A 16,692-nucleotide genomic window follows, 5' to 3' on the forward strand; every position below is an offset into this window, starting at 1 on the left:
GGAAGAAGTGTCAAAAGATGGAGCTAACTGTTTTAATGACATTCAGACTCTACTCAAAACAATAACGGAGCAGCATCTTCTCATCTGTGGCTCACTAGTGCAATAACAATGTTATGTTACTAGAGCAACGGAAACGTGTCCTGTGAAAAACCGTCCGACCGGAACTCTCTAATAACTAAAGCTCATTGGGTGATTCATGTAAACTCACTACGCCGGTATGTTTTAGCGCTTTCAAGGCAAGTTTACTGACGGATATAAGTACAAACTTTACACTACTTTATATTAGAAATGGCAACAGCGGAGGGTGAATGTCCCATAACAAGAAGATAGAGAAAAAGAAGAAGCTTATGGACTCCGGCGACCGCACGGACTACAAAGACGGACGCGTGCAAATTTTCAGGACTTATGCAAATCCCAAATACAGATCAACAAGTACCAGAAGGTAAGAAAAGTTGTTTTCGCATAATATTGCGAAACAAAATGCCAGATAATATGTCTTACCTTATACACACACCATAATGATACTCGTATGTTGAAGCACAGTACAATCCTTCAAGCGGTGCGGCTTCGTAGCTTACCTAGGTCGTACTAAAACATCTTGATATATTTTTGAGGGCCGTGTGTAATGTTCTGTATTTTCAATGGAAAATATAACATTTTGGTGTTGTTGACTTGAGTCATATTGCAGTCTACACATATCTCTTATGTGTGACTGCCATCATTCTGCAGTCTACACATATCTCTTATGTGTAACTGCCATCTACTGATCACTCTTATACTTTCACCATGTACCAAATAAAATAACTTTGAGGTCGCTAAGCACAACCAGAACAGAATGACATTAAGCGCACAGGGTTATAAGGCGCACTGTCGATTTTTGAGAAATTGAAAGGATTTTAAGTGCGCCTTATGGTCCAAAAAATACGATAATCTTTCGAAAAATCACAATGTAAAATTTTGAAAACGAATGTCAATGCAGTTTTTCCTATCCGAAATAAAATTCATAATCAGTGTAATTCATAATCAGTGTATGGATTCACCGGTCTTAACATTAGGTACGCCACTTCTTCCATTAAACCCCTGTCTGTACAAAATAACACATTAAAGATGCACAGTAGGGAAGTGAGTCATATAGCTCCATTCCTGGGTGACTCTTGCGTGAGAGGAAGGTGGGGGGTAATCATTTTGCATTGCAAAATGTCTAGTGAAAATGATGGAAAGCGCCCCTCTACATAGCAACTGGCGCTGTGGTCAAAGTTGTAATTGCCACAAAACTTATTTTAAGATATACAACACTCTATTGTCGGATAGTGCACCCCCCCAATTTGTCACGTTGCATGTGTCAGGTAAACCACGGGGAATGGGTTAATATGAATCCCCTTCCCACTGTATGATGACTAAGAATTGGAATTGATAATATTTTGCAGGTTCTGATTCCACTTTTGATTCTGCTTAAAAATGTGCGTCTTTATTGATTCTCTTATCGCTACCAAAAGTCAGGAGCATCTACTATGGCAAATGAGTCCAGGTATTTGACCACGCGCTTATTTACTGCTCGGTGACATTGGTAATCAGACTCTGTCTTAAAAATATGTACAGTAATGGGAATGACTGAATGAAAATCTAGTTACAGGAAATCATGCAACTTTTCTCTGACTACAACGGAACATTCACTTTCTAAAAATCAGGAGCATCTATTGTGGCAAATGGGTGCAAGCCTTTGATCACAGACTTGGTCATTACACACTGACTTTCGTTTTCAGATTATGTCTCTTGTCATGATCGTCTAAATGTGAAGGTATTCATTTCAGATTAACAGGTAATAGCAGCTTTGACAAGTAGGCAAATGGCACTAACATGATTGTCTGTATTACTTAGTACCTGTTGTATTTATGGGAGATGATTGCTACTGGGATGAGACTGGAGCGGTTTAAAAACGTGACAGTTATAGCATCCTGTGAGTTTAAATGTTTCAGCATATTGCTCTTATTTTGTCCTTTTTTAGTAGCGCTGTTGCTTTTTTTTTGTAAAATATAGCCAAACTTTGGAGTGTTTCAGTCACCTAGGCGCTATGTTTCTCTCTGATTCCCGCCCGCAGGAATCGTTAAGGCAATCGTTTGAAAAGTTGACAAGCAATTCCAAGAAAATTATACACTGGGAACCGGTTCTGACCAAGATATCCCATGCCTAATGAAAATTTATAATTGTAACGATAACGAGGCACGCTGGGAAACACTTCCTCCTCAGACTCATGCTCAGACTGCCAACTCTTCAGGTTTTTACCGACATCCCGACTGAAGTTACACATCTCCCAGATTCTGATATAAAATATTGTAGCTTTTGCCCGGATGTTAAAAGTATGTCAAGGTGGTGGTCTACCAATAATCACTTTTTTCTATCGATCCAAAACAACATCCACAGCCGTGTCAGAGTGCACACAAAGCAGCTTTCTTCCATCCAATCAATTGTACCGATCTAAGTGTGCTTTGAATTTCGCCCCTCTGTGTGATTCAGTTTGACACCCTTGGTCTATAGTCTTGGTCAGTGGTTCTCAAACTTTTTTCACCAAGTACTACCTCAGGAGAAAGAAAAACTTGGCTATCCAAGTACCACCATAATTAACGATATTAAAGTACAGTAGCATAGTAGGCTTAATTATTTATTAAAAATACACACAGTTTGAACAGTAACACTATGTTTAAATTTAGGAACATAAAACACAAATCACTTACTTAAGGGATTCTTTAGCGTACCATGGATGGAGCCCGTGTGCCACAGTTTGAGAATCACTGGTCTAGTCATGGATATTCAACTAAATTATTTCGGGGGCCACATTCCCAGAAAGCCAAGGTCCATGGCCCAGACTTCTCTTATCACTATTAGTCTTATGTTGTATATTCTGCAGAACCAGCGTCCTCTACAGTAGACATTTGATTTTGGTCTATGTATTCTGTTAGTGTTACAAGAGCACTGTGCTGTTTTTAAGGACCTTACGCAAAAAGATAGTCAAAGATCTTCTCTCCAGTATGACAGCATTCTAGTGTTTTTAAGAATATGCGGCAAAAATGTGAGTTTTTTTGTACTGAAGTCTTGAGCCACTATTTCAATAACCCAAATGTTGAAAAAGAGAGGACCTAAAATGGAACCACAAATATACCTACAAATGAGGCATAATGATAGCCTAAATAGCATGTTAGCATTGATTAGCTTGCAGTCATGCACTGACCAAATCTGCCTAATCAGCACTCCAACAAGTCAATATTGTCAACAAAGCTCACCTTTGTGCATTCACACACAGCATGAAACTTTTGGTGGACAAAATGAGACAAAGAAGGAGTGGTAGATTCTACATGTAAACAAACTGTTGCGTCACAGTCCACACTATGGTAAGTTCAAGAACCGCCAAAATTGATAGGACAAAATGATTTTCACCAAACACTGTCATCGGTGAAGCATACACACAAACATATTAAAGAGTAGCCTTTATAACAATTGGGAAGGTTTGTGTCATGTTTGTCCTCAAACAAAAAAAATACTAAAACACAAACAAGTTTTCCCCCATCTTTTTCCATTTTCAATCCTTTTTAAAAATGCTCCAAGAGCCACAAGGGCGGCACTAAAGAGCCGCATGCGGCTTGAGAGCCGCGGGTTGCTGACCCCCGTTCTATACGGAAGGAACACGCTTTTATTTTCTAGAAATTTTCTTGGAAAGTGTTTGTCCCCCAAGTTTTGAACTGAACTTGGGACCGGTTATTGTGTCATTCCCTGCCCGGGTTTGGCGACAATTAAATAGCTCTAGTTGAGGTGCTCAAAGTTGTTATCGGTGTTACGTGAATACAAATTAAAAAAATATTGTGAATACATTTGTGTCTCAAAGTTATATATTACACCTTGAACTCATCATGTAAGCTGCGCCTCCACAGTGCACGGAGCACTGCTTATTTGTCTTGCAGTTAAGGCTATGTCTATAATAAGCCGGATAACCCCTTAAACGAATAATTATTTAGCCTAAGCCTCCTTTTGGCAACACTAATTCATCGTTTAAGGTTCCCCTCCTTGGATAATTTTTTACACGGGTAAGTGCGCCGTCTATTTCTTGAATCTCCGGCTCTTAGCCTTGTATGGACTCATTGATCATTTAAAAAATGAGTTCGGAGAGGAATTGACACCAGAAAGACCGCGCCCCACACAGGAAGTGACGTCAGAAAGAACACACCACAGTCAGCTTCATAATAAAGCGGTTTCGTAACTCGGAGCTAACCACTGGAAATATGGAGGCGAGTCATCCAGACATGCCCGTGTTTCTCCTTCCGTCTGTACAGACGCTTTTGGAAATCACACATGAATACCTTAAGAGAAGAAAACCCGTGAATGCAGCTATTTCGGATACAACACATATCAGACGGCAAGAGAACTTTCGAATGTCCAGGTCATCTGTGATTCTACTTACCGAAAAACTGTGTCCCTTTGTCGAAGGAGAGACAACGAGAATGCGGGCTCCCTTGGATGTGATAAAAAAAGGTAGCGTGTGCTTTGTATTACCTGGCCGTCGAGGGAAAACTACGGAAAACGGCGAATGCTTTTGGACTGGCAAAGCAGACTATCAGTTATTGTACGCCATGTATGTCGCAGACTCAACGTTTAGGTCCAGAGTATATAAAGTCATCAAAAATGAACTAAGGTGAAGGTAAAAGAGTGAGGAGTGTCCTGACCAGATATCGAGATCCCTAGATTGATTGATGTAAAATGTTCTTTATCACAATGTTTAATTTCAAATGTCCATTATATATTTGATTAATTTATGATGGCTCAGGTGTGATTCACTACAATAGGGCCCCACAGCACACTGGATTCCAGTTACTTGTGATACCACAACACTGGATATTGTTCATCCATCCATCCATTTTCTACCGCTTGTCCCTTTTGGGGTCGCGGGGGGTCGCTGGAGCCTATCTCAGCTGCATTCGGGTGGAAGGCGGGGTACACCCTGGACAAGTCGCCACCTCATCGCAGGTGTCATGTCTGTGTTAATCATGTTTTTGTTTTGCTTGGGTTTTGGGCTCTTTTTTTAGTTCCTGGTTGCACTTCCTTGTTTGGTTTGGTTTCCATGGTCACCCATTAGTTTTCACCTGTCTTGTCACGCACCTGTTTCACATCCTCATGTCACGCACCTGTCTCACGTTTTCACTAATCATGTCACCAGTATTTAAGGCCATTGTTGCCAGGCAGTCGGGCTGGCGACATCACTCTGTTCACCCTCATGATCCATGCTGCTCTTCCTTTTGCCCCTCTTGTCATGTCAAGTAAGTTTTGTTATTGTTCATAGTTTATTGCCTTTGTGCTAGTGTTTTGTTTTCATAGTCTAGTTTTGTACTTCCGCCATTGTGCGCGCCTTTTGTTTTCATAGTCAAGTTTTTTTGGGATGGAAAAAAACTTGACTATGAAAACAAGTTTTTTTGAGACAGGTGCGTGACATGAGGATGTGAAACAGGTGCGTGACAAGACAGGTGAAAACTAATGGGTGACCATGGAAACCAAACCAAACAAGGAAGTGCAACCAGGAACTAAAAAAAGAGCCCAAAACCCAAGCAAAACAAAAACATGATTAACACAGACATGACAGCAGGGCCAACACAGATCGACAGACAACATTCACACTCACATTCACACACTAGGGCCAATTTAGTGTTGCCAATCAACCTATCCAGATAAGTTAAATTTAAGAACTTGCACACAAAGCAACACTGGAGGTGACTTTGATGTGCGCATTTTTCCGTGCATGCGTACTAGGTCGCGTTGCGCCGGCGGACTGAGGGGTGGAGGGTCTTAAACGACCATTGTGTGTGTGTGGACAAGGATAAAGTTATGGTAAATGGCAAATGGGTTATACTTGTATAGCGCTTTTCTACCTTCAAGGTACTCAAAGCTCTTTGACACTATTTCCACATTCACCCATTCACACATACGTTCACACACTGATGGCGGGAGCTGCCATGCAAGGCGCTAACCACAACCCATCAGGAGAAAGGGTGAAGTGTTTTGCTCAAGGACACAATGGACGTGACTAGGTTGGTAGAAGGTGGGGATCGAACCAGGGACCCTCAGGTTGCTGGCACGGCCACTCTTCCAACCGCTCCACGCCATCCCCAAGGTTAGGTGGGATTTACCCTGGATAGACCCTTAGCATACTTGCCAACCTTGAGACCTCCAATATCGGGAGGTGGGGGGTTGTGGGCGGGGGGCGTGGTTGGGGACGTGGTTATTTACAGCTAGAATTCACCAACTCGAGTATTTCATATATATATATATGAAATACTTGACTTTCAGTGAATTCTAGCTATATATATATATTTATTTTATTTACATAAAAGAAATACTTGAATTATCTATCCATTAGATGGCAGTATTGTCCTGTTTAACTTCTCTGTTCATGACTGAGAAATCATTTCGGCCACCGTGTTCAATGGAGAAGTCTGTTCTACATATTTACAGGCAACATACACCTTCCCCTTCGAACTGTCCTGGATGAACTGAAATTCTTGTTTCCATTCGTTTTGGAACTTGCAAGCGTATTTATATTGTGGGAAAGCGGACGTGAGAATAGGCTGTCCCCACTCAGTCTCAGGTCCGCATTGAGCTGGAGGGGGCGTGGCTCCAGCTCCGGCTGAATACCGGGAGTTTGTCGGGAGAAAATCTCTGCCGGGAGGTTGTCGGGAGAGGTGCTGAATAACGGGATTCTCCCGCTAAAAACGGGAGGGTTGGCAAGTATGACCCTTAGTGTAGAAGGGCCCTAATTGTTCTGTTTAAGTATATCAACAAATGAGTGTGTTTGATAATTATGTTGCACAAAAGAGTGACAATTTATTTCACGATGTGTGCTAAATTACAGATTATGTTATGGTGTGGCTGGCAAAGCAGCTCACATGTACTATAGCCTCTTGAAACCGTCCAGGAGATAGCTGAGGGTTATTGGATCACTGTTGCATGTTTCCAATTTAAGGCCTACTGAAACCCACTACTACCGACCACACAGTCTGATAGTTTATATATCAATGATGAAATCTTAACATTGCAACACATGCCAATACGGCCGGGTTAACTTATAAAATGCAATTTTAAATTTCCCGCTAAACTTCCGGTTGAAAAACTCCTTTGGATATGACGTATGCATGTGACGTCACGACGGCAACGGAAGTATTCGGAGCCCGTTGAATCCAATACAAAACAGCTCTGTTTTCATCTCATAATTCCACAGTATTCTGGACATCTGTGTTGGTGAATCTTTTGCAATTAGTTTAATGAACAATGGAGGCTGCAAAGAAGAACGTTGTAGGTGGGATCGGTGTATTAGCGGCTGGCTGTAGCAACACAACAAGGACTACTTACTTGGATAGCAGACGCCTAGCCGATGCTAGCCGCCAAGCGCACGGATGATCGGGTGAAGTCCTTTGTCGCGCTGTCGATCGCTGGAACGCAGGTGAGCACAGGTGTTGATGAGCAGATGAGGGCTGGCTGGCGTAGGTGGAGCGCTAATGTTTTTATCATAGCTCTGTGAGGTCCGGTTGCTATGTTGCTAAGTTAGCTTCAGCGTCGTTAGCAACAGCATTGTTAAGCTTTGCCAGGCTGAGAATTATTAACCGTGTAGTTACATGTCCATGGTTTAATAGTATTGTTGATCTTCTGTCTATCCTTCCAGTCAGGGATTTATGTATTTTGTTTCTATCTGCATTTGAGAACGATGCTATCACGTTAGCTCCGTAGCTAAGTGTTTCACTGATGTATTGTCGTGGAGATAAAAGTCACTGTGAATGTCCATTTTGCGTTCTCGACTCTCATTTTCAAGAGGATATAGTATCCGAGGTGGTTTAAAATACAAATCCGTGATCCACAATAGAAAAAGGAGAGAGTGTGGAATCCAATGAGCCAGCTTGTACCTAAGTTACGGTCAGAGCGAAAAAAGATACGTCCTTCACTGCCTCTCTAGTCATTCACTCTAACGTTCCTCATCCACGAATCTTTCATCCTCGCTCAAATTAATGGGGTAATTGTCGCTTTGTCGCTCCGAATCTCTCTCGCTCCATTGTAAACAACAGGGAATTGTGAGGAATACTACCTCCTGTGACGTCACGCTACTTCCGGTACAGGCAAGGCTTTTTTTATCAGCGAGCAAAAGTTGCGAACTTTATCGTCGATTTTCTCTACTAAATCCTTTCAGCAAAAATATGGCAATATCGCAAAATGATCAAGTATGACACATTGAATGGATTTGCTATTCCCGTTTAAATAAAAAAAAATCATTTCAGTAGGCCTTTAACTTGACTATGTAAATAGACTAGAATGTGTGTGCTAATGTGTGTATTACAGATGATACAGCACAAATTGCACATTAAAACACAACACATCTCTCTTGTTTTTTTTTTGCTCGTCTAGTTTTACAAGTCATCATCTCTCACCTCTCTGCCTCTCAGTCTCACACACATTTACAGCCATATCTTTTTTTGACACCTGTAAAATATGGAAGTAATGATGTCTACAGTGAGTTGATGGCTGAGCGAGCCTGCAATGGGGCTATATAGTGCCATGTTCACCTTGGGGTCACTTATTCGATTCAGCACCTGCTCGCTACTGATCAGAAATCATTTCCATCTAATGGTGGACCAGAATGGAAGGAACCAAGCATCCCGGCGGCCCCTGCTTTCCCTTCATAATACAGAAGAAAGCATTAAACCCTCGCCCACTTCCTATACTGTACCAGCTTTACTGCGGGTTGATCCCTGAAAGTGATGTTGTGTGCGTGCCTGTAAACACACTAAGTTTATCATGTCTTCTTTCATCTCAGTGAGACCATTCAATTATATTTATGGTAGCCTTATAACACTTTCTTTTTGGTATTGTATTGTTTTATAGCTGCTGCAGAAGGCTTTTTTATTGTTCTCACAACTAGGTGGACATGTTAAGAGTTCATTGCTGTAAATACACTGGAAATATTGAAGGTCTTTGTAGTCACCTAACATTTTTCATACTTTGCGAGTCACTCTAGGACAACATTATTCTTCTAATCTACTTTTTGGCCTGAAGGGCCTCTTTTTAACGTTTTGGATGTTATCTTTTGAATTATTCCAGTACCAGTTCCCTGGAACCCTGGTACCTGGGAATCGATAACCGTACTCAGTTCGACTAATTTTCAGTACTTTTGTGTGTGTTCAAATAAGGAAATAAATGTTGATTGTTTAAAAAACAAAAACAAAACAATATTTAACACTGAGCTGTGCTGTTCAGTTGTTATCCTGTTTTCTTACACGTCTATGTCTCATTTGCAAGTACTGTGCTGTGTACTGTAATATATTGTAGACTTTGCATGCAGTTGCATTTCCAGTAGTGCATAGACTACAGTATGTTACTTTAACCAGAAAGTAGTCTTTGCCATTAAGTTGAATGTCCCAGTCTTTTATTTTTGTTGAGTCCTCCAAAATGTTTAAACTGTAAATTACATTACATTCCTTCTGTTCCTGATTCGTTGCAGTATTCAGATTTGGAATAGTTGAAATCGCCGTGAAAAATCACTAATGTTAATCTTCAAAATGTCTTTTTTTTTTTTTTTTTGGTCCTGTCCAGCTGCTCCGGCAAATCATATTTTTGATGTAGATGGCCATATCGGCTGAACAAATTTACTTTACAAAAGAGAAGTGTGGGATATATTTATGTAGTTACCTTATTTGTATTTGACTTTATTAAATGGATTTAAATTATTATTTGGTGCAGCCGGGCCGGAGCAGGAGGGGATAAAAGAGAAAAAAGGAAGGCAGAGGGGGAAATTGTGGGGACAAGAGGGGCATAAGACAGAGAGACAACAACAACAGCAAACACAACAGTAACAATAACAACAACAACAACAACAACATATGTACAAATATGATGGTAAAAGTGCTAGCAAAGAAGCAGTTAGTGAAATAAATAATAATACAGAAATGACAATGAGCATTATTACACTACAAATGGAGCAATACAAATACCAATAGAAATAGCACTATTGATAATGAATAAAAACAATAATTACCTCTATTATCAACAATACAATTGTTTAAATGCAACAATACATATATGTAATGTTAACTTGAAATAAAAAAGAATGCAGATAAATGGAGGGGAAGAAAGAGAAGCCAACTATTTCAACCTTGTAGATTGTTATAGTATCAATAGGTTAAGCTTTGGCAGTGTGCCATGTGTTACCCAGTTTTCTTCAGCATGTCTAAGGCAATTCCAATGTAAATTTGAATCGAGGTAGCGCATTAAAAAAAATGAAAATAAAAATTGCCATGAACTAGCAAGGATTGACATCAACACAAATTAGAGATGTCTCTAGTCATTTGAACGATTTCATAAAAAGATTGAATATTATCATCAATTCCAAATTAGGCATCAAACCCTGCAGTGTGAACGTAGCCGGATTCCAATGCCCATTCCAAGATTGTTGGGTGTCCAATTGTGAAAACTTCAAATTTTAAGACACATTTTTAATGACATATTTCGGATTGTTATAAAACACAATTTATTCTATGGTTCTAGTTCATGATTAAGTTGTTTTTAACGAACACTTCATTTGTTGTAGGCTTATGTATATCAATCATCAACCGATCAAAGTTTATTTATATAGCCCTTAATCACAAATGCCTCAAAGGACTTCACAAACCACAACAACATCCTCGGTTCTGAACCCAGATCCAGCCAAGAAAAAACTCAACCCAATGGGGAACAATGAGAACCCTTGGGAGGGACCGCAGATGTTTTCCCCTCGTTCATTTTTGTGTACACCATTAAACCAAAATACTTTTATACTTCTAATTGAAACTTCTAGGAGGTTCTGATTGTTGTCCGCTCTGCTCGCCCACACCGTGCAGAGGATCATGGGAGATGTACTTTACTTCTCAGACTGGCCCGCTCACTAGTGCCAGAAAAAAACTACACTGACGGGAGTACACAAAATTCTCGTGTAATACCGTCATATGAGACGGCATTATCGTGATAATTTTGGAAATGGCAATACTTTGATATCTACAATACTGTTACTAGTAAATACCTCGTGATGTGCAATACCTTTGATTTTCTTTGCGATCCAATACTGAGTAAAATTCAGGGTGGTGTTGGCGATACTGATCCGATACTTTGTGCAAAATCGCTTAATATGTCTGCTAAAATAATATTTTAAAAAGTGTATTTCAATACACAACATGTCCCATGGCATAAATAATGCAAGACAGTTATTTATTTATTTATATTGAGGTAGTGGCGTGAATAACAAAATAGTCAAGCTACTTTAATAAAACAGAAAAAAGTACACAAAAATGGTGTTTCAAACCATAAAAAAAGTAAATGAGTAAAATAATAAAAGCATTAAAATACATGTATTATTAAGAACTACCATTAGCATACGAACTAATTGAAAACTCAGTTACATGAACAGGTTTACGTGAAAATACTGAACATGTGAATAACACTGACACATTTCCTCATAAACAGGTTTGGTTACTTTTCTACACTATGTTCCTGTTAATGATACACATTATCTCAAATAACTTAAGTATCAAAAGTATCGATATTTTGATTTGAGAATTGATATAAAGCAGGGGTGTCAAACTCGTTTTCGATGAAGGCCACATCGCAGTTATGGTTGCCCTCAGAGGGCCGCATTTAACAATGAGTAATATATCAATATACAAGTATATATATATTATACATTAATATATATATATATATATATATATATATATATATATATATATATATATATATATATATATATATATATATATATATATATATATATATATATATATATATATATATTCTTTTACATAAGCTGCAAAACAAATATTAAAATTTTACTTTAAAAACTGGCAGCTAAGTCACCAGAATTTTACAGCATATAAAAATATCTAATAAGTGGAAAAACAATACCACTGTTTTTAGAGGTAAAATTCAAGCAACAGAGCTGCCAGTTTGTTTGTTTTTAGCATAAAATCATGTTGTTTCAATGTTTTTTTGTTTTGTTAGTTTTTTAATGTTTTAGTGTCTTACTGTATATGGAAAAAAACCAGTACCAAAGTTGATTTTACCGTAAAAAACTCAGTCGGCGGAATTTAACTGTAAAATCTGTTGTCAATTTTACAGTATACAATTTAATTGATAATTTGTTTTGAAATCATAAGTCAAGCAGATATTTAAGTACAGTGTTTATGTTTATTTTAGCAAAAAATATTTTTTGGAATACATTATAATATAATATGTTTATTTAGTTATATTGAATTAAAAACAAAAAAAAACCAAACTAAAATAAAAATGATTACATAGAAACTTGTAATTAATTAAAATTAGTAAAATTAACTGTTAAAGGTTAGTACTATTAGTGGACCAGCAGCACACACAATCCTGTGTGCTTCACGGACTGTATCCTTTGCAGACTGTATTGATGTACTGTATATTGTAGGAACCAGAATATTAATAACAGAAGGAAACAACCCTTTTGTGTGAATGAGTGAGAATGGGGGTGGGAGGGTTCTTGGGTTGGTGCACTAACTGTAAGTGTATCTGCTGTTTTTTATGTTGATTTAATAATAAAAAAACAAAAAATAAATATGAATTTAATTTTAAAAGATAGATGGATAGATATATAGATAGATAGATAGATAGATAGATAGATAGATAGATAGATAGATAGATAGATAGATAGATAGATAGATAGATAGATAGATAGATAGATAGTAAGTACTTTATTGATTCCTTCAGGAGAGTTCCCACAGGAAAATTAAAATTCCAGCAGCAGTGTACAGAATTGAAATATAATTTAAAAAGTAGAAAATAAATAAGCAATTGCATGCAGTACATGATTTTAATGTCAAAAGGGAAAGAACAAATATATTTAGTAAGAAAAGATTAAGCACGTTATTAATGCATATTATCTCCAGGCTTTCGCAGGCCACATACAATAATGTGGCGGGCCAGATTTGGCCCCCGGGCCTTGAGTTTGACACTTGTGCTATAAAGCATCAATATTGGGTATCGGCGGTATCGATATTTGGACACAGCCAGATTTAATGCAGTGAGAGAACTTGAGCACAGGGGACATGGGGCACCGAGTAGGCCAGCTTGTCTTTCTCTGCCAGCTCAGGTTGTCCATGGTTTGTTTGTTTTCCAACACATTCTCCGATAAGTATAGGCGATACGCTACTCTGCAAGCAAGCCATGAATCCATGTGTCCTGGCCTACTGAACGAGTCTTGGAATGAGCCACACACGAAAACACCAAACAAGAGTGCATCCTCGCACACCTGACTCACACAAACAAAACTACGGGCTTTACTTAGCGGTTTATTTGTTTTGGAGCCAAACGGATAGAGGGTATAATCCTGGCTACTGCACTGCACTGACACTCAGCAGAGTTCAGCAGACATCGCCGCTTCCTGTTGTGCCCAGCACTTTCCTCTTTCGACACTAAGTTCTTCTAAGTCTCCGTAACAAAGAGAGGCGCTCATGCCCTCCGCTCCGCCAGAATCAGCACGGCAAGAAAGTCATGCCTCCACTTCCTGCCTCTAAACTACTTTCACAGCTCAGTGCTCAAGAGGCCCAAGTGAAGGTTAGCTTGTGCAAAGTGTTGTGCTCGCTTAATGTTTCTTTTCTGTTATTCACTTCTGACTAGGGACTCTGTCCTTTTGTCTGTACTAGCGCGTACACATCACGTAAAATCAAACGGTGCCAAATTTTGATAACGACTGATTTTTTTTCCACTTTTCAAAAATTGCTAGCTTGACGCTAATTTACATCCGATTCGCCATAGACATGCTAAAGATTAGCGTTGCCGATTTTACATGGAAATCTCTAAATTTGGTAACAGTGTATATGTTTTTTTAAATTTTGATTACATTTTTATAATTAATTTTTTTATTTATTTTTTGTAGCTGTATGTAGAAATGGCTGGTTGCATCAGTTCTGCTCTTTTAATGTCTTTAATGGCCTCTGTGTTCTTTGATGTTTGATGTTTCCCTCTTACACACATGCTTATGTGTGCTATGGCCATGAGTTTTTTTTTCCTTGGCCTCAGTCTGGACCCCCTCTCCAGGGGCCCAGGCTTAGACTGAATATTTTGTTGGTAACACTTTAGTATGGGGAACATATTCACCATTAATTAGTTGCTTATTAACATGCAAATTAGTAACATATTGGCTCTTAATTAGTCATTATTAAGTACTTATTATTCTGCATGGCCTTATTATACAACCAGTAAGCCATTAACTAAGAGTCTTCCCTCAATAACCTCAGAATTATTACTTCTTAGTAACCCTAACCCTAACCCTTATATGTTTCCCTAGTGTCCAAATAACTATAAATCAAGTCTGTTACTTAGAATATGTTCTCCATACTAAAGTGTTACCTTTTTTTTTCTCTTTTCAGTGTTTACCTGTTTCTCACCTTTTTTGTAAGGGGTGCCGGAAGTTGGCAGACCCGTCAACGATCCTGTTCTGTCTCCCTGTAATGTTTGTCTGCTCTTGAATGGGATTGTGCTGAAAATTTGAATTTCCCCTCGGGGATTAAAAATAAAGTATTTCTGATTCTGATATTCGGTTGCAAACTCGGCCATGACTCAAGCACTTGTCCAGGATACAAGCAGTCAAGCACTCAGAGCGGACTCAGTCGAACTACTTCTATGTAACGCTAATTTCCCATGTCAACAAGGTGAGAAGAAGGTGCTCAAAGGTTCACTAATCGATTTGCCAAAGACTTGCTAAAGATTAGCGTTAAAAACTCCAAATTTGGTAATGAACAGCTATTGTGTCATAACTACACCAATTACATTGTAAACACTTCGTAGGACTTAACAAAAGAAAGGACCGGCACATTTAACTTAATGGCAAAGACCACTTCCTGGCTCAGTTCTTTTTATTTTTTCCCGTTTTGGAATGCTGCTTATGCACAGGGGTGGGACCAGACAATCAGAATCAGAATCAGAAGTACTTTAATAATCCCGAGGGGAAATTAATATTTTCAGTACAATCCCATTCAAGAGCAAGCAAACATTACAGGGAGACAGAACAGAATCGCTGACGGGTCTGCCAACTTCCGGCGCCCATATATATATATATATATATATATATATATATATATATATATATATATATATATATATATGGACATTGAAGACATTAAAAGAGCAGAGCTGATGCAACCAGCCATTTCAGAGAGAGGAGCAGACCCAACAAAGCAACCAAGAGAGCCGACTCCACCCTTGGCCGCCCACCAACTCTCAAGCTACCATCAAGCTCTGCTCCTTCTCTCTCTTCCCGGACGGAAAATTACTTGTGCAAAAACGTGTGTTTGCGAAGTTTTAACATCCATCCATATATTTCCTACCGTTTGTCCCTTTTTAACATGTTCCAGATAATTAAAACAAGGATTGATTCATTGATTGGCTAAACAATCAATCAGGAACTATGTGCTCTTGATGTTTCCCTGTTGTTTTCATGTGTATTTTGCCGAATGGTTCGGATCCCTTAGGGACTGCGCAACAAGGAGTGGCGCATTTGTGACTTCTGCGCTGCTTTTGGTGTTTTTTTGTGAACATTTATATCTTCCTCCGGGGAACCTTTAGGCCATGGCCATGTTTGCACCCGAGACCAGTTGCTGGCTCTCTGCCACACCGGAGTCTGTCTGGAGAGACCGGAATAGATACGGAGGAAGAGACGAGGCTGCGGAGCTCGCATTGAGCGTTGAGATGGACGAGCTCCACTGAGGCCTGGCTGAATGAGCATATATCGGACACTTCGACCTCCCTGGACATTGGCCAAGAGCTAGTGGGCAGCCTAGGACGAAGTCGACACTCTTGGTTGCTTTGTTGGGTCTGGTTTGTGTGCAATATATATTAGTTATTGCTGAAATGGCAGTGCTGTGGTTTTTAATGTATTGTATGTACTTCAAGTTCTTTAATGTTTATTTCTTGTTTTCATGTGTTTTTACCTTATTTTTTTGTGGACTTTTTGTATCTGTACCTCAACCACATACTTCCCACATGATGAATTAAGTGTATCCTAGTGTATCATATTCTATGTAACGTCTTGGAATTGCAACTGCATGCACAGTTGATTATATAATACGTGCAAATGAGACACAGACGTATAAGCAAACAACTGAATAGCAGAGCTCAGTGTTAAATTATTATTATTATTATTATTTTACACTCATAAAAGCATCAACAATGGGTACGGTAGAGTACCAGTATAAGTCCCCAGGTACTAAATATTGGTATCGTATTAGTTAAAATGTGAAAGTACCTATCCCTATCTCTGAGATGTTTATATAATTCGGATTAGCTTCACACATTCTTTTTTCCATTTTAAGAATATTTTTTTGTACCACATTTTGCTACAACTTGGGATACAAACATCAATAACAATGACCTGGTTTCGAATTCAAATAAATAATAACCACATTCTTCTCGTGCCATGTTTTTTTTTTCTTTTAACAAGGGTTCTTGGATCTTCGTTTTGCTGTGTATTATCTAGTCCGATGCCAGCTGAACAGGGGCAGGGGATGACAATAGAGTGGTGTGCTGCGAAAGACTGAAGGCTGTGCCAGCAGGATAAGACGAAGTGAAAAACAGAGAGTGGGGGTGGGGGGTTCATTAGCATAACTAGCGGGATGCCCA

General features: G+C 39.0%; 1 protein-coding gene across 2 annotated transcripts in view; it reads left to right on the plus strand.

Moving 5' to 3' along the window:
• The window catches only part of LOC133651598 (RCC1 and BTB domain-containing protein 2-like), a 309,454-nt gene extending 293,094 nt beyond the window's left edge, over window positions 1–16,360 (plus strand). For both annotated transcript variants that reach the window (XM_062049575.1, XM_062049576.1), the window contains exon 6: window positions 15,640–16,360. In XM_062049575.1, coding sequence (XP_061905559.1) covers window positions 15,640–15,754 — 115 coding nt within the window. In that variant the 3' untranslated portion in view covers window positions 15,755–16,360. The remainder of the gene's footprint in view (window positions 1–15,639) is intronic.
• The last annotated feature ends 332 nt before the right edge of the window (window positions 16,361–16,692 follow it).

The sequence above is a fragment of the Entelurus aequoreus genome, linkage group LG06 (genome assembly GCF_033978785.1).
Source record: "Entelurus aequoreus isolate RoL-2023_Sb linkage group LG06, RoL_Eaeq_v1.1, whole genome shotgun sequence".
NCBI classification, from domain to species: domain Eukaryota; kingdom Metazoa; phylum Chordata; class Actinopteri; order Syngnathiformes; family Syngnathidae; genus Entelurus; species Entelurus aequoreus.